Genomic DNA, 24314 nt, shown 5'->3' with positions numbered 1-24314 from the left:
ATGTGCATGATGGTCACCAGACTTTCCACACCACTGTGTTCCCTCCCGAAATCTGCCCCACTGACTCAACATGATCTTCCTGGAAAGGGTCTCGTGACCCCCTGGCCCTCCAGGCTGGCAGACCCTTTTACAGAACAAGGCAAGAGCTTCGTTTACAGCTGGGAAGGAGCTGGATTCAGAAGACGACACACTTAATTCTGTTCCAGTCTTGGTGAGCAGGGAGTGAGCTGGACCTTCTCCCAGCCCCCCGGAAGCTGCTCCAAGATGTTGCAGGATGTGTCTCAAAGACGCCCCCCACCCGCCCGCCTGCCCTCCCCACTCCTGTCAATGAACCAGTGGGGAAACGCTCATATTAAAACATTTATTTCCAGGGGTGGTGTGACATAATGGAGAATCAGTCGTACGGTCTGTGAATTCAACCACCACCAACCAGCAACCACGAAGAGGAAGAGCGGAGGCCACGCTGGGCCCAGATCCCTCTCCCTGTTAATTCTTTGCTGTACAAAAGAAAAATAAAGTCCTGAAGGCCAGAAGAAGACACTTGCAATGCCTGGGCAGGGTTTCCTGGGGGTGGGGTGGGGCGAAAGGGGGGTGGAGGAGGGGGAGACAGGGGAGACCATCCATCCCTCCAGCATCTCCAGTCTCTGTGGGTTCCCAACGCAGGCCTGAGGCACCGGGGGTGTGACGTCCCTGCTGGTGGCGCAGAATTTGGCCCTATTCTCAGTCTCCGGTGAGTTGGAACCGAATGGATTTTTGTCGGGTGCAAACGTGGGCGGCCACGTTTTCAGGAGGAGGAAGAGGAGGAGGAGGGTGGCAAGCACTCTTCAGGCTGCTGCCAGCTTCTGTGTGGGGGGAAGAGAAACAGAAAGAGAGAGAGAGAGATCTATAACGCCTGGCTTGGCTCAGCTCCTCAACAAAAGCAGAACCAACCTGGAAGGGGAGAACTTCCACCAGCTCCCTCCCTCCCTGCCACCCACCTGCCCATCTAAGCATCTTCCACTCAGGAGAGATGGAGCCAGGTCTCCACAACGCCCCACTCCCAGGAGGACTCCAGACCCAGGAAAGAAAAGGCTTTGACACACAGTGCCTGGCTGAACTGTGGAACTCACTGCCAGCAGAGGCAGAGATGACCAGAAACCTAGATGGCCTTGCAAGAGGATGAGACAAATTCCTGGGAGAGGAGAGGGCTTTCCATGGGCGCGAGACATGTGGCTCTGCTCTGTCTTCACAGCTGGAGGCCAGTTGGAGAAAGTGCTCTTGTGCTTGAATCTTCCATGAATGTGCCTTATTGTCTTTTCAAGCCATCTCTGCCTCCTGCTGGATGAGGCCAGTGGTCCATCTGCTCCAGCCTCCTGTTCTCACCAGGGCCAGCCAGATGCCCCCATGGGGACCCAGCAAGCAGAACAGGAGCACCAGAGCAACTCTCCCTTCCTGGGCCTTCCAGAGCCCTTTCCTCCTCCAAGAATTCCCTTTTGTCTAGTTCTCTTTTCAAGCCATCCAAGCTGGTGGCCCTCACGGCCTCCTGTGGCAGGGAGTTCCACAGCCTAACTCCACACCGCATGGAGGACTTTATCTGTCCTGCATCTTCCAACCTTCAGCCTCTTGGATGTCCTCAAGTTCTAGTGTTGTGTGAGAGAGAAGGGAACTTCTCTCTGTCCCCTTTCTCTGCGCCAAGCATGAGTTTACAAACTCCTGTCCTGCTCCCTCTTGCTTTCTTTCCTCTCACGAAGCAGCCCCAAATGCTGCCACCTTTCCTCATAGGGGGTTCACTCATGGGGGGTTCCCCATTGGCACTTGGTTGGCCGCTACAAGAAGATTTCAGCGATGGTGGCCTGACTCTGGCATTCTCTTCCCGGGGAGACACATAAGAACATTCAAAGAGTCCTGCTGGATCAGGCCCATGCTCCATCTGGTCCAGCCTCCGGTTCTCACATAGGCCAGCCAGATGCCTCCATGGGAAACTGGCAAGCAGGATTCAAGCCCCGTCACAACTCTTCCCTCCTTCCCTTCCAGCAACTGGGGTTCAGAAGCACCACTGCTCCCAACTGTGGAGGAAAGGCATCAGCCCCTGGGGCGAGGAGCCATTGACACAGCCTGATGCTCTTCCATGAATGTGCCTCATCCTCTTTTCAAGCCATCTCTGCCTCCTGTGGCAGGGAGTTCCGCAGTTCATCCTTGCACTGCATGAAGAACTAGATGTCTTTCCAGCTATGGTGAGCTGGAAGCTAATGTGTTCTATAATTAGCCTTTTAGCTATAGCTGCTAAAAAAAGCCCAGGTTCTATTATTTGTGGTTTTCTATTGATTCTTAAATGTTTTCTCCTTCCCGGGCTGTTTGCACCTAGCTCTGCACGGCCCTTTTATCATGTTGGCTCCAGCCAGATTTATCGCCTCCCTGCATTTCATTCTTGGAAGCTGCCTTGAAGGCAGGCTGGCAAATAACAGGAAAAGTCAAGCATTAGGACACAAGGACTGCTGCTGCTGCTGCTGGACAGAGAGGGCTCCTTTTTCAAGATTGTTTATATTTTTTATCTATGCCATTTTAAATTGTTATTGAGATTAATGTTGTATTTTTAGTTTTAGATTGTATGATTTATGTGGAAATGGTTGTGTACCTTTTGATGTGTTTTATTGATTGTTTATTACTTTTGTTATGTTATGTAATTACGCAGCGTATTTTTCGCTCCATAAGACGCACCCGACCATAAGATGCATCTAGTTTTTTGAGGAGGAAAACAAGAAAAAATAATAATATTCTGAATCAAATGTTGTTGGATAGGCTTTGTGCGGCTATCCCTGAAGCCAGAACAGCAAAAGGGATAGCTGCACAGCCTGCATTCGCTCCATAGGACGCGCACACACTTCCCCTTACTTTTTAGGAGGGAAAAGTGCGTCTTATAGAGTGAAAAATACGGTGAATCTTGTCGTGAGGTAAGCCGCCTTGAGCATTGTTTTAATTATGGAAAGGCGCCGTACAAATAAAATGATGATGATGATGAATAACCCAGTTTGGTCGTAATGCCAAACCATTGCTTAGCAGAGTCGGTCCCTGCCTGTCTCCTGTCCCCCAAAGGAGTTTGGAAGCATCTGCCTCATGCTTTGAACTCACCACAGTTTATTGTGATGCATGAAAATGACAAACCACAGTTTGCTGGGAAAGTTCAGCACCAAACCATTGTTTCTGATTCCAACCCGCCAGCGCCAAGCAGGATGGCCCAGAAGGCGGAAGAGAAAGGGAAGCTCTCATCCCTGTGGAGAAACGTCCGGCACCTGAGGTGGGGGTGGGGTGGAGAGAGCATCACAAAATATATGGCCCATGATGGGCTCAGGGTAAACGGTGACCTAAAGAACGTATGTGCATTTTGCAAAGTCGATGCATTTTTTAAAATCTGCCTATTTAGCTTAGAATGTGTGCTTTTAACTGTGAATTTTATTCCTTCTGCTTTTCTACGAACTTAAGAATTGTGGAGTTGGAAGGGACAGTGACGGAGGAACCCTCTCCGGCACCCGGGGCGGAGCAGCCCATATGGACTGCGCATGTGTGGGCATCCCACACACGCGCACTCTGTACGGAATGTCGCACATGTCCTGTGCGTATGGTCTGCCACTCGCGTGCGGTGGCTGTATGGGCGCCGTGCGTGAGCGGCACCCCTATGGACGCCATGCAAGTGACAGCCCATGTGGACTGTGCATGTGCAGCGACTGTATGGGATGCCACACATGCTCAGTCCATACGGGATGCTGCTGGCGCGCGTTGGCTGCAGGGGCTGCCGCTTTCACGGTGACCATACAGACTGCCGCGCAAGTGGCATCCTGTATGGACAGCATGTGAGCGGCGCCCATATGGACTGCGCACACCCTCTACAGCTGGGGGGAGGCAGGGGCCATCTTGTCAACCCTCCCAAAGTGATACCCGGGGAGGCCCGCCCCCTCCGCTGCCCCCTCCCTACGCCGCTGGGAAGGGACATCTAGTCCAACCCGAACTTGCTTTTAATGTTGCTTTTTTATTTTAATGTATCTTTTGCATTCTTTTAAAGCATATTTTATGTGCTTTGCAAACAGCTAGTACTTTTGTTTTCAGGAAAGCTGCACGCACATTTTGTTAAAAATAACAATGGCGCACATTCACACACGTCGTTCTTTGTGCACAGAGTAAGGCAGCCTTTAGTCTAGCAAAACGGGATCAACGTCTCCTCGGGCGAGTTACTTACTACGAGAATTACTTTTCAACTATTGTCTTTGTGACATTTTTAGCTTTCTGCATTCCCTCTGTGTCGTTTAAATTTGCATGTGGGAATAATAATAATAATAATAATGTTGCAAGCTGCTTTGGGTGGACTTGGCCAGAGAAGTGACTTTTAAAAATGCCATTCACAGAGCCTTGAGTCCATATCAGGGGGAATAATAAATATAATGGGAGGGGGATAAATAAAATATAAAATTAATAGATAAAAAAAGAGAGTTGGGGGGAGGGGAGGCTTTACAAACAAGAGGAGCTGACTCTGGAGGGAGAAAATGCAACAGAGACTCATCTTCCTTCCCCACCAGATTCGCCCCAAGCAAGGAGAGCAGCTCATTGGGGCTCCAAAGTAACCCCAAAGGAAGGACCCAGAAATCAGGCAAGGCCAAGGGAAGCACCCATGGGTGGGGTGGGGGGTGATGTGAGTACTTGGGGGGCATTCATCTCTGAATTGGCACAGGCACACTTTGAGTTTCAGTTGTATTTTTTCTTTTCCCCACACAAGTTCTCAAAACGGACAACCAAGCGAGCCCATTTTTTCATATGCATTAATTCTATCATGGAAGAAATGAAGAAGGGATATTAATGCAATTGTGAAATCATACCGAGATCCCTCTTTGCACCGTGGGATCCATCGGCAACCTGGGGCAAAAAGCGTGCAGCCAAACAGTGAGCAGCTTCTAGGATTCGTCCAGAAGAACAAAGGATCGATCCAGCACCGGGGCAACTCCAGAAACAAGATTAAGCCATTTAGGACCCCAAGAAGGAATTTGCAGGAGCCTCAAGAGATCTCCCGGGTGAACATCGCAGAGGTCTTACGGCTGCTCTGTTTCGGGGTGTTATAACTGCTTTTTATCGGTAATAGGGCATTGCAACAGGCCGTCTTTTCTGCCTGGAAAGCCGACTCATAGCCTTGCACAAACAGAAGGAACAAAAGATCAAAATTGGCACAAATATAAATGCTGCTGACTCAGCCTGGAGAAATCTCCCTGCCGCCAACAAGACCCACGGAAAGCAAGGCTGGCCAGCCTGCAGCACCACTGACCCACTTTCTCTGGTGCTAGAGACCCCAGACTCCTGCTCACTGCTACCGAGAGAGAGATGGACAGGCTCTCTGACCGGACACACTTCCAGCCCAGCTCTGTCCTGCCTACAGCAGACAACCTCCGCCCATTGGGCAGCCTGGCCAGGGGGCAGGGGCAGAGACCTCCTCCTTCCCCCTCTCCCCATCGGCCATCCGGATAGGGCACCCCCAGCACCCCTGAACCAAGGAGGGTCATTGCAAGGGCATCGCCCGGCCACACCGGCTGAAGGTATTGAAGGAATATTTTATTTTACACAACGTAGCAACACAGAGTTGATGGGTTTTGTACAGCGTTGGCCCAGAAAGGAAGGCAGGACCAAAGTCACAGGGGGAAAGAGGGCAGAAAAGACACTCGGCTCGATTTAGAAATGCTCCCTCTCCCTTTTTTGTCTACTGATCCATCAGAAAGGCAGCCTTCCGTTGGCACAGAGGAAAGAGCAACGAGGCCCTTCTACAAGTGGCTCTTTCTTCCCCCCAGGCCAAGGCTCCTTCTCTCTCTCCTGGGTCCTCGATCGGCTAGGGTGGGACCCGGGTGCCAATCCTAGCAGAGGCGGAGACCCCGCTCGACTTTTGTGCTTTCCCCTTAAATCTTTGTTTCCTTGCCAATATTTCCCTCCGGTTGTTGGATTAAACGGAAAACCCAAGAGAGAAAAGGTGGTGTGAAGGGGCGCTCCACGGTGGTCCACGCCCGGCTCTGGGCGGAGAGGCGAGAGGGGCAGGAGAAAGCCAGCCACTGCCCCCACCCGGAGACGAGTTCTCGGACACTGTTTGGAGGGCGGGGGAACCCTCCGTCCTTTTTTAGGACTGGCAAAATAAAAAAAGAAAAGCCACACACCCCCAGAGGCTCACACCGTGCTTTCCAATATCCACTCCGAACTGGAGAAAGTTGCTTGGCCACTATCCGCCTCGGAGGAGTCTGTCTGCAAGAGCATCCCGTTCATGGACAGGCTCCGCTTAGACCAAAATCCGCCCGGGTTCGGGGAGTTAAGGTAACAGTGGTATTCCATGATCTCTCCGTTCAGGGAGTACCTGCGCTTGGCGCGGGACGGGTCGGCGGGCAAGGTGAGGAACTTACTTGGCTTGGCTGGCGCTCTCTTGTAGGCGGGGGCCGCCCCCGGGGAAGAGTCCGCCGGCCGGGCGGCCAGCTGCAGCGCCGTGGAGTTGTTGCGGTTCGTGTTCTGTGACTCGAGGCCGCCGGACGCGGAGGAGCAGGAGGCGCCTTCGCCGGGGACGGCGTCGTGGCTGCCGGACTTTGGCGTGGGCTTGCGCTTCAGCTTTTGGGAAGCGGGGGGCCCCGGAGTCCACGTGGGCGGCAGAGCAGAGGTAGCGCCGGCCCCGGCGGAAGCGGAGCAGGAGTCCTGGCCGGGAAAGGCGTCCGCCGGCCGCACCGAGCCCTCGCCGCCCACCTTGCAGCACTGCAGGCTCTCCTCGCGCCCCATGGCCTGCTTGGAGCCCGACGGCGGCAGGGCAGCGCCGGCGCCACCAAACCCTGGCTGCTGGGCCTGCTGGGCCCCGTTGGTCTGGGAGTAAACGTTGCTGACCTTGGCGGCCTTGGGGTGCCCGCCGTTGTTGCACACCTTGTAGCGGATCATGAGGATGATGATGAAGACCAGCACGGAGGCCACGATGATGCCCCCGATGATGATGATCATGGTGCCCCCCAGGAACTGGGACTGCATGAAGTGGCAGCGCACGTAGTCCTGCTCCGTCGTGAACTGGATGCAGCCCACTACGCGGGTGGCCGTCAGGGAGGTGATGCCGTCGTCGTAGATGGCCAGGACGCACAGGTCGTAGACCGTCCCCGCCGCCAGGTTGTTGACCAGGAAGGTCTTGCTCGTGGGGGGAATCATTCTGCAGAGGAACAGAAAGAAAAAATGCGTCACTGGGCTGGACTGGGAGGAGCAACCTCACAATCTTAGAAGAGCTATATAAAGGTAAAGGGACCCCTGACTGTTAGGTCCAGTCGTGGCCGACTCTGGGGTTGCGGCGCTCATCTCGCTTTATTGGCCAAGGGAGCCGGCGTACAGCTTCCGGGTCATGTGGCCAGCATGACAAAGCCACTTCTGACAAACCAGAGCAGCGCACGGAAACGCCGTTTACCTTCCCACTGGAGTGGTACCTATTTATCTACTTGCACTTGATGTGCTTTTGAACTGCTAGGTGGGCAGGAGCTGGGACCAAACAACTGGATCTCACCCCATCATTGCGGGGATTCGAACCACTGACCTTCTGATTGGCAAACCCTAGGCTCTGTTGTTTAGACCACAGCACTACCCGTGTCCCAGAAGAGCTATATAGGTGGTTGAGATAGATAGATAGATAGATAGATAGATAGATAGATAGATAGATATACAAACATATATCTATGCATACATACACACATATATATAGTTCAGTAGCACCTTAGAGACCAACAAAGTTTGTTCTTGTTATACGCTTCCGTGTGCATCTGAATGTATCTGAAGAAGTGTGCATGCACACGAAAGCGTATAACAAGAACAAACTTTGTTGGTCTCTAAGGTGCTACTGGACAATTTTTAAAAATATATTTCGACTGCTTCAGACCAACACGGCTACCTACCTGAATCTATATAGGTGGCATTTAACACCAACTAAACATGCCAAAATGTATAAGATAAAAAATAAGGAATTTTGGAAATGTAAAGAAAAGGAAGGAAATTTCTATCATATGTGGTGGACTTGCAGTAAAGTCAAAGTCTTCTGGGAAATGATATATAATGAGTTAAAGAAAATGTACAAAAGTACATTTGCTAAAAAACCAGAAGCATCTTTACTGGGCATAGTAGGTGAAGAAATTACAAAGAGACCAAGAATAGTTTATGCATGCAACAACAACAGCAAGGACTCTATTAGCCCCAAAATGGAAACAACTGGAATGAGCAACAATTGAAGAGTGGCAGGTGAAGATGATGGAATATGCACAACTGGCGAAGCTGAAAATCCGAAACCAGCGTGATGAAGCTTTCCCAAAAGACTAGAGTAAATTTATACAATATTTGAAGGATGTTTGCAGACAATTAACAACATTGGCAGGATTGACTTAAGTAATGTTTATGATTTATACCTTTTTATATTTATTTAAAATGGAAAAATGGAAATGGATGAAATGTAGGGAGGAAGAGGTACAAATGCGATGAAATAGATAGGAATAATGGTAACCACAAATCAGGCCATTGGCTCATCTTGCCCAGAACCCTGTTCTCACAGCCAGCTGCCTGTTGTGGGCAGCCCCAAAGCAGGATTCGAACACAAGACCCCTCTCCCCTCCTGAGGTTTACAGTAACTGGGATTCAGAAGCACGGCTGCCTCTGACTGTGGAAGCAGCTGAGTAGGGTAGATAGCAATCAGTACATATAACTAGCATCAAATATTCCTGACGAGTCAGGAAACAAAAGCAGTTATTTCCGCTGCGTCGTTGTTACAGGTGAGAGACTTTCCTCCCCCCAAAATAGCTCAACAACTTTAAGTTTGCCCCCTAAATTTTTTGGGGGTAGCTAAACTAAATTTGGGGGAACTGGGCAGATCTTTGCACCCCAGTGGTGCATATGCTAAAGATGGCCCTGTTGGTGACCATTGTTCCTTTCCTCCTGTGGCAGTGAGTTCCATAGTTTAACTATGCACTGCATGAAGGAGGATCAAATCTCCCCACATTCATTCATTGGATGTCCATGAGGTCTAGTGTCTCCTCAAAACTAAAAAGTCCCGAACACGGCCACCTTTCTTTGTAGAGAAGCTGCTCCAGCCCCTCAATCATTTCCGGGGCCCTTTTCAGACTCCTTTCATTTTTATCCGTTTTGACGCGAGGCACCCAGAACTGCACGCAGGACTCCAGATGCAGTTGTGCCATAGATCTGGGCAAAGGCATTAGGATACTGCCAGTTTTGCTTCCCCTTTCTTTCCTAATTATCCCTAGCACAGAATTTGCCTTTTCCCTGGCTGCTGCACATGGGGTCAGCAATTTCATTACCTGTTTAGCTTGATTTTATTTCATTTGCAAGCAAGGAGGAGCATGATCTGGAAGCCCCCTCAGTCCACAAGCGAGTAAGGCCAGTACAGTGACTCAGGGCCTGCAAATACTTTCAGTTCCTTTCGCTGGCCATCACAGGCCCCACGTTTTGCAACCCTGTCTGGTCTAACCTCAATATCTATGCCAGAAATAGTTCCAGTTGCTGCATTTGACGCATCCACGCACCTGTGGTTTATTTCCTTTGGTTTTGTTTCTCCTCTGTCCTTGTTCAACAGTGATCCATCATTCTATTTAATTAGTTATTAAAAATATGTATATACCCCTGCATCATAAAAATCGTAGCAGAGCAGTTTCCGGCAATATAAAACCGTGCAGCCGGCGGTTGCACGGGGACTATGCGAATTGTCAGCCGATCCTGTCGGATCAGGCCACGTTTTGCAGAATTTGGTATAACCTTTGCAGAAACAATTCAACAGACTTTATTTAAGAAGAAGACAAAGGAAAGAAACAAGCGCTTCTCGCTGTGCCAAGGAGAGTCAAACAACGGATAAGGAAGACTCGGAAGCAGCACCAGGGGACACGGAAAGGGGCGTCCCCAAACTCAGAGCAGGAGCTGTAAGCAAAGAGAAATGGCCTGTCCTGCTCCCTGCATAACATGGGATTTGTTCTCTTTTTGCACGTAAGCAGTTGAACCTCCAGCACACCCTCCAACACTCCTCATTTGAAAATAGGGACATTTCTCACTTCCCTCCAACTGACCCTCCTCGCCCCCCCCCTTTTGTCTGTATCCCCTGTTAGGTTTCTGTTTTGCCACAGTGCAGTGCTTGGAGTCACAAGACTCTGTTTACATTCCAGAGATTCCAGACTGTTGGAAGTCTCATGGGAGACGGATGTTGATTTTACTGGTTTCCTGTTTCTTTGTACCAGTTGCCTCTCTGCTTTGAAAGAGAGAGGATGTATATTTCTTTTCTGTCTGCGTAGTTAGGAATAAAATTCTTAGCAATGTAGCTCATCTTTCTCATCCCACCCACTTTTGGAACCACTTTTGTTAGCCAGCTTGGAGGCTCCATGATGCCTGTCCCTAGCAAAAGATGAAGCCACTTTCTGCCTCCCACCTGGAACAGGTTGGAAGGCCTGGAGAGAAGCCTCATGGGGTGGGGGTGGGGCGCATAGTAATAATAATAATAATAATAATAATAATAATAATAACAATAACAATAACAATAATAATAATAATAATAATAATAATAATAATAATAATAATAATATTATCATTTATACCCCACCCATCTGGCTGGGTTTCCCCAGCCACTCTGGGCCGTTTTCAACAGAACATTAAAAACAAAATAAAACTTCAAACATTAGAAACTTCCCTAAACAGGGCTGCCTTCAGATGTCTTCTAAAAGTCAGATACAATGGTACCTCGAGTTACAGACACTTCGGGTTACAGACTCCGCTAACCCAGAAATATTACCTCGGGTTAAGAACTTTGCTTCAGGATGAGAACAGAAATCGGGCGACAGTGGTGCAGCAGCAGCAGGAGGCCTCATTAGCTAAAGTGGTATCTCAGGTTAAGAACAGTTTCAGGTTAAGAACGGACCTCCGGAATGAATTAAGTTCTTAACCTGAGGTACCACTTTAGTTGTTTATTTCCTTGACATCTGACAGAAGGGCGTTCCACAGGGCAGGTGCCACCACCGAGAAGGCCCTCTGCCTGGTTCCCTGTAACCTCACTTCTCGCAGGGAAGGAAGGCTCTTGGGAGAGGGACCCCGGTGTCCGGGCTGAGCGAAGGAGGTGGAGATGCTCCTTTGGGTATACTGGGCTGAGGTCATTTAGGGCACCCAGCCGCCTCTTTCTCAGTAGTGCAGAAGCCAGAGGAGAAGGTGGCTTTGTTGCAAATACCCCATGGCAAAAAGACAAGCTCCCCAACACACAGAGGGGTGGGTAAAGGAATCAGACCCCCATGGCCACCTCTGGTGGGGGCTGCTCCTTTACCTTACATGGTGAAGACCCTTACATGGTTCTCAGCCCCTCCTCGTTTAATCCCCATAACAGTCCTGCAAGGCGGGTTGGTCTGAGAGAAGGCAGCGACCGGCCCATGGTCCTCTTTTCACCAAAATTTGGCTTTTCCAGACCAGCATGTGAACTGAAACACACGGCCACCCTTCAGAAACCCACACTTCTACAGATTTGGCAATGCGGTTCTGCAAAGTGGCTCTTGCAAGGGCAAATGCTCACATCAAGGCATGAACGGAGGAAAACAGCAAACAAAGAGGCATCTTATTATGGAAAGTTGTTTTGCAAAAAAATGTCTTTATCAAGCAAAATTGCAAAGAGGTGTGTCCATTTAGAGGAAATCACACTAAAACGTTAGTGGGGTAACAGCAACAATAATGGTGGCAAACTGCTGTGAAAATAGGGAACTGTGAGCTTAGGACTACTGTGGGGTTGTAGCTCAGTGGTTAGAGCAGGCATCCCCAAACTCAGCCCTCCAGATGTTTTGGGACTACAATTCCCATCATCCCTGACCACTGGTCCTGTTCACTAGGGATGATGGGAGTTGTAGTCCCAAAACATCTGGAGGGCCGAGTTTGGGGGTGCCTGGCTTAGAGCATCTCCCTGCCTGAACCCCTGGAAAATGTGTCTGCAGGCAATACAGATCTAGCTAGACCAGCAGGTCTGACTTTGTATCGAGGCCCCTTGCTGGCTGCCTAAGGCTGGAGGAAGAAGCAAATAATTTTATTTATGACGTTCCCTTCATCCGAAGGTCCCAGGGAAGACGCCAGGAGGAAAGCAACATCATAAACCACAGTCACGAAAATAGGGTGGGTTGTAAATATAGGGGAAACGAGAAAGCAAAGGGGAGAGGCAAGCCAGTCAGCTGCCTGCTGCAAGTTGGCCTCAATTGGCCCAGAATCGGGGGCAAGGAGTCCAAGGGGCCCAGACACCACCATCATCATCATCATCATTTATTATTTATACCCCACCCATCTGGTTGAGTTTCCCTAGCCACTCTGGGCAGCTCCCAATCAAATGTTAAAAACAGTACAGCATCAAATATTAAAAACTTCCCTAAACAGGGCTGCCTTCAGATGTCTTTTAAAGATAAGATAGCTGCTTATTTCCTTCACATCTGAAGGGAGGGTGTTCCACAGGGTGGGCGCCACTACCGAGAAGGCCCTCTGCCTGGTTCCCTGGAACCTCACTTATTGCAATGAGGGAACCGCCAGAAGGCCCTCGGAGCTGGACCTCCATGACCGGGCAGAACAATGGGGGAGGAGACGCTCCTTCAGGTATACAGAACCAAGGCAGTTTAGGGCTTTAAAGGTCAGCACCAACACTTTGAATTGTGCTCGGAAACGTACTGGGAGCCAATGCAGATCTCTCAGGACTGGTGTTATGTGGTCCCGGCGGCCACTCCCAGTCACCAGTCTAGCTGCCGCATTCTGGATTAATTGCAGTTTCCGGGTCACCTCCAAAGGTAGCCCCACATAGAGCGCATTGCAGTAGTCCAAGCAGGAGATAACTAGAGCATGCACTACTCTGGCGAGACAGACAGCGAGCAGGGAGGGTCTCCGCCTGTGTACTAGATGGAGCTGGTAGACAGCTGCCCTGGACACAGAATTGACCTTCACCTCCATGGACAGCTGTGAGTCCAAAATGACTCCCAGGCTGCGCACCTGGTCCTTCAGGGCCACAGTTACCCCATTCAGGACACAACCTGAGACGCCTCCGAAGACCCAGGACTGCCCTGGCTGAGCATCCTCTCTCAGAACACAGCCCTCCCCACAGCCCCCAAGGGGAGTCCCTGGCAAACGCTCTCTGTCCGATGCAGTAACCGCAAGGAAACCTGCCAGCGTCCTGGGAGAGTCTGGGGGCTTGTGGGTGGCTTTGATCTGCAGGATCCCACTCCCTCCCCAAGGACGTGGCTTTGAAAAGTGGGGAAGAAAAAGGGAATAATTTATGACAAATGGGTTTGGAAAGGTGTGACTGCTCCATTAGGAGGCTTCAAAGCAAATCCACTTAGCAAATCCACCACCTTGTCCACACACTCTTCCATCATTCATCCATGGATATATATAAATAAAAAACAATTTATGGATATCCTTTTCCCCTGTCGTTCCCTCCCCCAAACAGAGGGTGTTAGTGTCTCCTGAGTAGGGCTAACTTTCCAATCCTTGCACTAATCAGATTACCTCAAAGGATTAAAGGTCAGTGGGGATGAGCCAAAAATAAAGCGCAAATCAAACCTGATGGCTGCAAAAGGCCTTTGCTTTCCTCCTGCCTGAAGGCTGGTTGATGCTGGTGGAGAATCAAAGAGCTGCAGAGTTGGAAGGGAACCCCAAAGGTCCTCTAGTCCAGCCCCCTGCAATGCAGGCATCACAGCTCAAGGGTCCCTGATGGGCAGCAGCCCAACCAATGTTTGAAAACCTCCAAGGAAAGAGAGTCCACCACCTCCCAAGGGATTCTGTCCCGCCATCAAACAGCTCTCACCAGCTAAACGTATAAGCTAAACAAGCTCTAGCTTAGGGCCCCACTCTTTTGGGGGCCCCAAAAAACTAAAGGAAAAAAGCCTGGATGTACATTTCCAAAAAATAAGATAAAAACCAAATAAAATAAAACCTACATCCAGCAACAGTGTTTTGTGTTGTGTAGGCTCCTATGATGTAAGTCATGGGCCCCGCCTGCTAGCCTGCTCCCTCAAATATCCCTGGTTTGCTGATTTCTATATATAGGGTGCCTACATTCTGCATGCGCAAATGGTTTAGATACCTATTAGGTCCATCAATTACCATATAGCTGGGGTAGTCAACTCCCAAGAGTTGGCAGTGAACATCTTATAGGAAGTGCAGAGCATTCAGGAATGACAGAAATCACAAGCTGTCCCAGGGTTAGATTCTGACGAAACGAAGACCTTTCCAACAGAGAGCCAGGCCCAGATTGAGGTTTGATGAGGCCCTCAGCTCCTGAAGGTAATGGGGCCCTTGATATGTCCAGCTGTCCTTTGTCAACAGCAAATTGTCGCTGGTTTTGTGTGTTGAATATATGCTATATGGCAGGCATGTCCAACAGGTAGATCACTGGACGTCTGTGGTGATCGCCAGTCGCTTTGACCACAGGCTCATTGTGGCTAAGAGACTTCTGCACAATTAATTCAAAGCGAATCTAGAAGTTTATCTGACTCCCTCACCTCTCACCTCTCTGTTTTTGTACATTACATACCGTATTTTTCGTCCTATAGGATGGACCATCCCATAAGGCGCACCTAGTTTTTTGGGGAGGAAATAACGGGGGGGAAATTATTTTTCCCCCAGGCGCGGGGCTGGGGCGGGGGAGGCCCACCCGAGCTTCCCCCGACCCGAGCCCCCAAACAGGCAGCTCTCTGCAAGCCGTGGGAGCCCAGTGCTGGCTCCCGCTGCTTGCGGAGAGGTCCGCGAAGCCTAGACGCGCTGAGCGTGTGGACCGACCCCTCTCACTCTCCAGGCTTCACCGAAAGCCTGTATTCGCCCCATAGGATGCACACACATTTCCCCTTCATTTTTGGAGGGGGAAAACTGCGTCCTATAGGGCGAAAAATACGGTATTTATTCAGACTCAGCCTTTTTCCCCGATGGGACTTAAGGCAATGTACAAAGAGCCATTCTCCTCTTTGAGGGCACACTTTGGTTGCAACACATTTCAAGCAGGTCTGGGGGACATCTGGCCTGCCAGATGTTGATTGGTTTTTTAAATATATATATAAGTTATTTGACTTTGTTGATCAATTCAGTCCTTTTACATCTTTTGTGTATTGTGGCATTTTATACATTCCGACTCTCTGTTATTTTTATTGATTATAATCTAGTAATGATTTATTGCAATTGTTGAGAGTGAATTTCTATTTCATTATTAGGTGTTATTACATTCTAAATGCATTATTTGCTATTTCTTTATTTGATATAAGTTGTTTATGTGAAGGTCATATTCTTATCTGCATTGGATCAGATTGCTTTGCGATGTCTGATCTTTGCAGCTTATTTTGTTTCTTTCTGCTGCTTGCAAGCATCTTGTGTGCAGAGATACAGAAAGGCAGTATGCAAATAAAAATTGAAATGAACTACATTCCCCACCATCAGACATCTTATTTATGAAGAATATTTGTACTGCTGTGTCATACAAAATATCAAGTGGTTTACACCAATAAAACCATAAAACCATCCCATAAAAACCACAACAAAATAAAAGAAAAAGTCAGACATCAACAAAATATTGTGGAAGGTTGCAGTTTTAATGGCCTGCAGAGGCCTAGAGGAATAGAATAGGAAGGTTTTCAGCAGGCTTTTAGAAGTTGGCACAGAAGGTCCCTGCTGAGTCTCCAGTGGCAGAGAGTCCCAAAGGACTGGGCTGAGAACACGGAACATATTTCAGGTGTGCATATCTAGCTACTCTTTCACCTCGCTTTCCTAACCCCACACAAAACTCCCTGAAATTCAACAAGACTTGCACCAGCAGTGGAGGCTTCCAGGAGGCTAATCCCCAGACTGATCCCTAGAGAGAACTTTCTGCAAGACAGACCCAAAAGAGAAAATAACAGAACACCACTAGTCATCACATACAGCTCCCAAGTTAAAACAGTTCAACGCATCATCAGAGATTTACAACCTCTCCTAGACAATGACAGTTCTCTTTCTCAAGCTCTGGGAGGAAGACCTTTCATCGCCTACAGACAGCCACCCAGTCTTAAACAACTCCTAACCCACAATAATACAGCAACCAGACTTAACATGGACACTGGTACCAGAGACTGCAGTAAACCCAGATGCCAACTTTGCTGCCACAGATACCCGGACAACACCATCACTGGCCCCAACAACATCCAACATACCATCTCAGGCCTATTGAATGGCTCATCTTCTAACATTGTGTATGCCATCAAATGCCAACAGTGCCCTTCAGCTCTCTATATTGGACAAACAGGCCAAACCCTATGCCAAAGGATAAATAGACATAAATCTGATATCAGGAATCGCAAGACAGAGAAACCAGTAGGAGAACACTTCAACCTCCCAGGACATTCTATACAAGATCTCCAAGCAGCTGTCTTATTACAAAAAAATTTCAGAAATAGACTTGAAAGAGAAGTTGCTGAATTACAACTTACCACTAAACTGAAAACTATGGAGAGACCTGGTCTTAATAGAGATATTGGATTCCTGTCTCATTATATATGCTAATCATCTGCATAGTATCCCTTGCTTTTTCCTGTAGGACTAATTGCAGTCATTAACAGTCACAGGTTTACCATACCCACTGAGTCAATCACCCGTCTCCTACTCCCCTCCTGAGAAAAACCCCTCCCCACCCTCCCACTATATAGAAGGGTCTGGTGACTTCTGCTTCAGTGTATCTGAAGAAGTGTGCATGCACACGAAAGCTTACACCCAGAACAAACTTAGTTGGTCTCTAAGGTGCTGCTGGACAATTTATTATTATTATTTTATATATTAGGAGGCTGGGAGAAAGACTTGCCTTCCTTGCCCTTACAGACATTTGCCCTTTGCTGCTGCCAGCCTCCTCGGGAGTAAGGCTATGGGAGCCAGCTGCAGACCAGCTACCTCTCCCTTGCCTTGAAGCCAGGCTCCTCGGGGGGCAGCTAAACCAGGGCCAGGAACGTTACTGTTGGTTAACTCCTGTCTTGCTGTGTCTCCATGTACCTAAGCCCAGATTGCCTTTTCAGAATGGTAATAGTGACTTTATTCTCCATTTGCCCAAACTGCTTTCTGTCATTTTTTAATCGACTTCCATAAATTGCATTTTGTATACTTGCACTTCCAGTGCTCTGCACTTCGATGTTTTCAGGTGGCATACAGATAAAAATAAAGACTTCTAAAACCACGAGGTGGAAAGCAATCCTTAAAAAACAATTAAACACTGCTAGCGTTAAAACTAAGCGCATAGATAACACCGATGGAAGCCATAGCAGTAATTACAATTAAACTGGCACAGCGCCAGCCTTTTTGTTAAAAGCAGTCTGTTCCCAAATGCCTGTGGGGAGAAGTCTTGCAAGACCGGGGCGGACTTGGGCAGAGGTGTAGCGGGCGGGGGGGGGGGGGGGAGAGATGCTCTGGGTCATGCATCTCTCCTGGGGGCGACGAAGGGCTCGGGTGCCTGCAGGCTCCATGCTGCCCCAGACGGCACTGTGGGGCTTGTGTCTGCCCCCCACCTCCCCCTCAGCCACTCTACAGCTGAGGGGGAGGTGGGGGCAGACCCCAGGGAGGCTCCGCGCAGCACACCCTGCTGTAGCTCACCCCACCCCAGGCACAGGGCCCCTGAGCGGCTAGCTATGCCGCTGGACTTTGGTAATCTTTTGTAATATGGCTCTCTTGTGTGAGGCCAAAATTCCCCCCCCCTCCACCAATGGATCCTCTCAGTTATGGATCTTCTGGATTTTGTGCCCCCTTGGCTCCGCGCCCTCTGCAGGGAAGCCACCTCCTGCCAGGCGTCAAGGAATCTGATCCCCTACGGCAGGCTGGCAGGAAAAGATAAGACCAGGAAGCTCTTACCGATGGCTTTTATTCAATATTCACAGAGGGAGGCTTAGAAATGATACCTCTTGGAGCAATGGCGTTGCTCTGAGCAATCTCCACCCCCCCTTCTCTCCTCGGTTGGCAGCAGCACCACCCACCTTACAGTTGCCACTCAAGGCCATTTGGTTCCTAGCCTTTGCTCGCCTACTTTCACTGCCCGCCGGGTTCTGGGAGAAGGGGGCCCTGAAATGCTGTCTAGCGATAATGTGTCATCCAGCCTCTCCCATTATTTCCTAACTTTGCTCTTCGTCTCCCCCTGAGCCATGACCTTCCTCAAACTACTGCTGTAAATCTATACTGTCTTCCTCTTCTCTGGAAGACTCAGGAGGGCGAGTCGGTCTCCATCATTCCTCCTTTGTCCAGTCCCACAAGGTCCTGTATTTGGTGCTGGCAAGACCTGAATGAAGAGGGTATCTCCCCATCTCCTGCTGAGCCCACCTGACCCCCCCCCCAAGAGCCAAGAAGAGGTGAAAGGAAAAGGGTTCCCCCAGCGAAGAGAGCAACTGATGAGCCAAACTGGTCCGGGGTTCCTTACCTGTAAACAAGCGAGTCGTCATACGTCCCATTGTACTGGATTTGGAACATGCGTATTCCGGGGATATTCCTTTGGAAGTTGAATTTGAGCAGGGCGGTGGAGGACGTGGCCTCGGCCACCACCACCTTCTTGTCGGGGCTGACCTTGGTCTCCCCGTTGCTGCTGCTGCTGCTGCTGCTGCTGGCGTTGGAGCCGGACTTGGTGGAGGTGGAGATGTCCGAGGACCCGGGGTCCGGCTCATGGATGTGGTTGGTGCTGTTGACGATGTGGGGCAGCTTGATGATGTGCAGGTCCACCGACTGCGTGGCCTCCCCGGCTGGGTTGGAGGCGATGCAGGTGAAGGAGCCCGTGTCCTTCATGGTGGTGATGTGGATGTCGAGGGTCCCGTTGTCATAGACCAGCGAGCGCGTGGCGTTGGAGATCAGCTTGCCCTCGGGCGAGATCCAGTGGATGGCCGGCTCGGGGTCCCCGCGGGCCTTGCACCTCAGGATGGCCCTCTGCCCCTCCAGCACCCTCAGCTCATGGGTGTGCCTCGTGATGAGCGGCGGCTCGCACAGAAACTCCTCCTCGGGGACCGACCAGAAATAGCGGCCCGAGAGGAGCGGCGGGGAGGCGCAGGTCTCCAGGTCGTCCTCCCTGGAGAGGCGCCGCAGCCACAGCAGCTCACAGTTGCAGTGCAAGGGGTTCCCGCCAAAGCTGAGGGCGAAGGTGGAGGGGCTGATGATCCCTGAGGTGGCCAAGACCTGGGCCCTCTGGAAGAGGGGGTCGGGGGGCAGCTTGTGCAGCTTGTTGGAGGTTACGTCCAGGCGGGTCATCTTGTGGAGGTGGGAGAAGGTCCCCTTGGGGATGCTGTCGATCATGTTGTGGTCCAAGCTGAGGGTGTGCAAGCTGACCATCTTCTCCACGGCGTCCCAGGGGATGGTCTCCAGGTTGTTGTAGGAGAGGTCCAGCTCCTCGAGCGCCAGGACGTCGTCGAAGGCCGTGGCAGAGATCAGCGTCAGCTGGTTGTTGTTGAGGATCAGGTGGTGCAGGTTGAGGAGCCCGCTCAGCATGTCATGGGTGATCTTGGTCAGCCGGTTGCTGTTCAGGTGCAGGGCCCTCAGGTTGCGCAGGTCAGCGAAGGCGTGCGGGGTGACGAAGCTGATGGTGTTCCGCGAGAGGGTCAGGTCCACCAGGCTGGTCATGTTGGCAAAATCCTTGCGCTTGATGCTGGTGACAAAGTTGTCGGCCAGCCGCAGCTCCACGGTCCTCCGGTCGATGTTGGGGGGCACAAAGAGGAGGCCCTTCTTGGCGCAAAGGGTGGCGAGGTTGGGGGACAAGATCTGGCAGACGCAGCGCTTGGGACAGATCTGAGCCTTCGCCGCTATGCCAATGAAGAGCAGGTACAGAAGCAGTTTTTCCATTGTAGAGCGGGGTCAGGATGCTGAGAGAGAGAGAGAGAGAGAGAGAGAGAGAGAGAGAGAGAGAGAAAGAGAGAAAGAGAGGAGAGGGGTTACATAGGAAGCACCGGGTTCGAGTCCCACACACAGCCCCACCGGCGCAATTTGTTTCGTAGAGGTGTGGAATTGTTGGAAGCGAACCCCCAGGGCCATCTGGACCTCCCCCCTGAACACAGCTAAAGAACCCATATCAGGGGGTCGTCTGACCGCTGCATAAAAACCTCTGGCAAAGGAGAGTCCAAGGTGGTCTCTTCCACTTTGGAACAGCTATTTGTGTATTTATTATTTCATAAAATGTATACACCACTTGATTGCAAAAAAAAACCCCAAACTACAATGACCTCATACTGGTTTACAAGCTGAATACGACAATAACATTATCAGGTTTTTTTTAAAAAAAACACCTCTTTAAAACTTTCAAGAAATAAGATCAGAACTTGGGTTGCCACATTTTGAAGAGCAAAAAAGAGGACGCTATGACAACTCTCCTTTTATATGTAGGCTATAGAAGCTGTGAAATATTGCTGAGGGGGCAGGAGAAGGGAAGAGGAAAGCAAGTCTTCAGGCACCAGTTGTGTCTCTGTCTCCTCCAGAAAGTATAGCCAGAGACACTTTGGTAAATTTTTAAAATCCACCCAGGCAGAGATTTTACTCCTGAAAAGGGGGACATGTCCTGGAAAAAGAGGACGCATGGCAACCCCCCCTAGAATCTCCTTTCTTGCCACTGAAATCCAATGTGTCCTCCCGTGTGGAGCAGCAGAAAACAAGCTGGCTCCCCCTTCCCTGCGCAATAGGTCCCAGCTTCACCCCCCCACACACACAGCATCTCCAGCCAAGACTCCCACCTGAACCCCCCAAGGGGTCCTGCCAGTCCAGGCTGAGCAAGGGTTTCCGGGGGCCCTCTTGCATTATTGCAGCCCCACTTCACCCCAAGGTTGGAGGGACATCTGTCATGGATGCTTTAGCTGAGATGCCAGCATTGCAGGGGTTGGACTAGAGGACCTTCAAGGTCCCTTCCAACTCCACAATGCTATGATTCTTTGATGTTTTATTATATTTTCCTATTTTGTTGGGAGCCGCCCAGAGTGGCTGAGGAGGCCCAGCCAGATGGGCCAGGTATGAATCAATCAATCAATCAATCAATCAATCAATTATCATCTTCATATAACTCTGCCCATCCCATTGTCTGTGTCCCATCCACAAATCCCACCTTCCCCTGCGGCAAAGGTTAGTTGCATTATGACACCAGCCAGGCCACCATAATGTCCTCCCCCCCATAGAATCATAGAATTTAACGCTTTTATGTTCTGGCTGTGATTGCTGCTCTAGACCACTGCTTAAATCCATGCACAAAGGACAACAGGAATGCAGGCATTAGGGCATCTGCAGAACCAAAGAAGGCAAGCACAGCTCTGCAGGATCAGGCCAAAGGGGACCACCCAGCCCAGCAAACTGTTCTCACAAAGGTCTACCAGATGCCCATTATGGGAAACCAGCTCCCCTCCTGAGGTTTCCAGCAACGGGAAATTGGGGATGGCTCCATCACAAAGAATCTGTGTGTTTTGCAAAGGTGCTCTTGTGCTGTAGCACATTAAAAGCAGGACAACCAACAACACCAAAAGAACTGGAGCATTTGCAGCAGGAAAGTTGCAGGAGTTTAGCAGGAAACTAGGAGGCAGGCACGAGTGGCAGCTGAAGAAATATTGTGGCAGCTGCCCAAAGGGCCAGCATAAAGGTGATAATGTGTACCCCTGGAATTCCTTGAGTGCGCTTCTAATAGAAAAGTTATGGCAACCTGTTGCTTTATGAAACTGGTGGTTTTGCAAGTTGCCGCCCCCCATTGGGGCAGGAATACAGCTAACTCAGGGGTTAGCAACCTTTTTCAGCAGGGGGCTGGTCCCCTGTCCCTCAGACTTTGTGGGGGCCTGGACTATATTTTGAAGAATAAAAAAATGAACGAATTCCTATGCCCCACAAATAACCCAGAGATGCATTTGAAATAAAAGGACACATTCTACTCATGTAAAAACATGCTCATTCCCAGACTGTCCGTGGGCCGGATTTAGAAGGTGACTGGGCCGGATCCAGCCCCCAGGCCTAAGTTTGCCTACCCATGTAATATGTGAATCAAAAAGATACAGCTGTAAGCGAGAACGTAGGTTGCTACATTGTGCAAATGACTGCATGTAACACAGGTTCCCAACATGCGCAACATGCGTACTAACACAAGGTAACAGAGCAGGGTAGGAATTAGCACTGAATCAGTGCTTACTGTGCATGTGTATTAAACATGAAATGAGGTAATGATGTACATGATTGGTGAAAACTGAAATGCTTTGTCTGAAACTTTATAAATACCACTGCCTGGGCTACTGGGTGGGGTTGCAGTTTTGTGGAACTATCCGACTGTAACCTATTGCTTTGCAATAAACCACGATGGACTCCTAACTCCTCATGTTTCTGGGTTTTATTGGCATAAACGCAAGAGATAAGCCATTTTTGGCTTACAACAATATGACCACCCAAAACCCTTTGAGGTGCACAGGCTGAGGAAAGTGCCACCAAAGGCCCTATACAATCACCCCATTGGCATCACCAATCACAAAGACGGCACAGTGGAAAGGTTGCCAAGGAATGCTAAAAAATACCAAAGACTGAAACATTTCTTCATGTGGAAGTGACTGCCCTCAAGGTCACCCCTTGAAGAAGTGGGGATTTAAACCCAAGTCTCCCAGGCCCTAGTCTGACCCTCTAACCACCGTCAAACAATGCAAGGTATCGTAGGATAGCATTATGATGTCAGCAGTTTCATTTTTGACCACTTTCCCAATGATTCCTTGCATGAACTTTTGCCTTTGGGGGGCTGCTGTCTCCATGGCCTCCAACAGGGAACTGCGATCATAAACTCAAAGTCTCCTTCTGGTCTGTCACCAGCAGCTCAGACCACATCAGAGTAGATATGTGGAAATTCAGATTATTTGCCCCAATGGGGCACTGCTTGGCCCAGGCTGGCACTGAACCATACTTTAGGGCTTCCATACGTTCAGGATTGGTCCATTGGAAATAATGTCCAGGTGAAATTTCAAAAAATTGGTAAAAATGTCCTTGTAAACCCAGACGTATGGCAACCCATTGTCAGAAGTGTTGGGATTTTTTTTGGACAAATTTCCTTAAAAATAGCTCAACAACTTTGCCTCCCCCCAAAAAGTTCAATAACTTCTGTGTCCGGATTTGTGTACGGCAACCCTTCCATCTTTCCTGGTTTATTTGCCGGTTTGTTGCCCATTCCTCAATTTTGGAGAGGCCCCTCTGGAGTTAAGTCCCTTTTTTCTTTTCATAGAATTGAAGATTTAGAAGAGACCCTCAGGACCATTAAGATTACCCCCTGCAATGTTTTTGCCATCATCCCAAACTCGTGTCTCCCGGCAGCTCCTGGCTCCCTCTCAACCATCCGCGGAGGCGAAACAGCTTTGACTCCCGCATTGCAGGGGGTTGGACTAGATGGCCCTTGGGGTCCCTCCCAATTCTGCAATCCTAGGAGCACATATCTGAAACCACAGGCAAGCCGAAGATGCAGGCCGCGCAATCGCCCTTCCCCCCAGATAAATTTCCTTGGCTACAACTTTGCTTTCCTTCCAAGTTAAAACTATTTTATTGGAAGGAGATTGTGCTTTTTCTTTATGAGGGCTGAATATTACTTTGCTGCTGATTTTCTTCTGCCTCCGTTTAATTATTTCCGTCCCGCATGGTTCTGTGCACTTAACATTAGCCGCCTTGCAAACTGTTTTGTTGAAAAGGCAGGATATAAAACATATTAAAATGCTCTCTGTGGTTTAGGAAATGTCAGTGTGCAACCTCTGCCGACTCCCTTCATGTCCAGGGGGCTCAGCCTCCCAGCCCCCAGGCAAGGACCCCCATGGCCTGCCCTGATGGGGGACAGTCTGCCTCTGCCCCACATCCAGGGGTGTCGGGAGCCCAGAGGCCGAGCAATGCCACTGGTGGGCCATTTGCTGCCTCCATCACAGACGCCCAGGAGACTCTTGTGTCCACTGGACAAAGGGAAAAAGCTTACAGAAACAAATTCATTTTTATAGGCAGCTGAGAGGGTAATCTCTTCTCTGCAGAATCCAATATTGCTCCAATTTATACGTTGCGTTGGAAAGAAAGTGGCTGGGCTCCTTCGCGGAGAGCCAGGCAGTCCAGGACTATAAATGTACCAATTAAACTTGTTCCCTTTCCCCAACAGCCCTGAACATTGAGGGAGGCAGGTCGTTCTGGGAAGGAACCATAAATTTTTGGAATAAAACCATTTACGCCTTTCCGCGGAGAATATTCTTTTGCATTAATTCGGACTTCCAAGGGTGATGTTGAAGCGCATCCTTGAGGAAAAGGCCCCCAATTTCTCTGACCCTGGGGAAGGCGGGCCATTGGCAGCGAGGCTCCAGACACAGAAACAGGAG

General features: G+C 49.8%; 1 protein-coding gene across 3 annotated transcripts in view; it reads right to left on the bottom strand.

Annotated features, from left to right (window-relative positions):
- Positions 1-347: 347 nt before the first annotated feature.
- The window catches only part of LRFN5 (leucine rich repeat and fibronectin type III domain containing 5), a 75113-nt gene continuing 51146 nt past the window's right edge, over positions 348-24314 (bottom strand). Inside the window, exons 2-4 of one of the 3 annotated variants that reach the window (XM_083733183.1) lie at positions 18416-19838; positions 6399-7174; positions 348-842 (exon numbers count right to left, since the gene is read on the bottom strand). In XM_083733183.1, the coding sequence (XP_083589309.1) occupies positions 721-842; positions 6399-7174; positions 18416-19818 (2301 nt within the window). In that variant the 5' untranslated portion in view covers positions 19819-19838 and the 3' untranslated portion in view covers positions 348-720. Of the gene's footprint in view, positions 843-5547; positions 7175-18415; positions 19839-24314 lie in introns of those variants that run through there. The other 2 variants (XM_083733182.1, XM_083733181.1) reach the window with 2 other exon arrangements.

Source organism: Podarcis gaigeae (assembly GCF_964106915.1).
Source record: "Podarcis gaigeae genome assembly, chromosome: 1".
Taxonomy (NCBI): domain Eukaryota; kingdom Metazoa; phylum Chordata; class Lepidosauria; order Squamata; family Lacertidae; genus Podarcis; species Podarcis gaigeae.
This window is presented reverse-complemented; position numbering and strand designations above follow the sequence as displayed.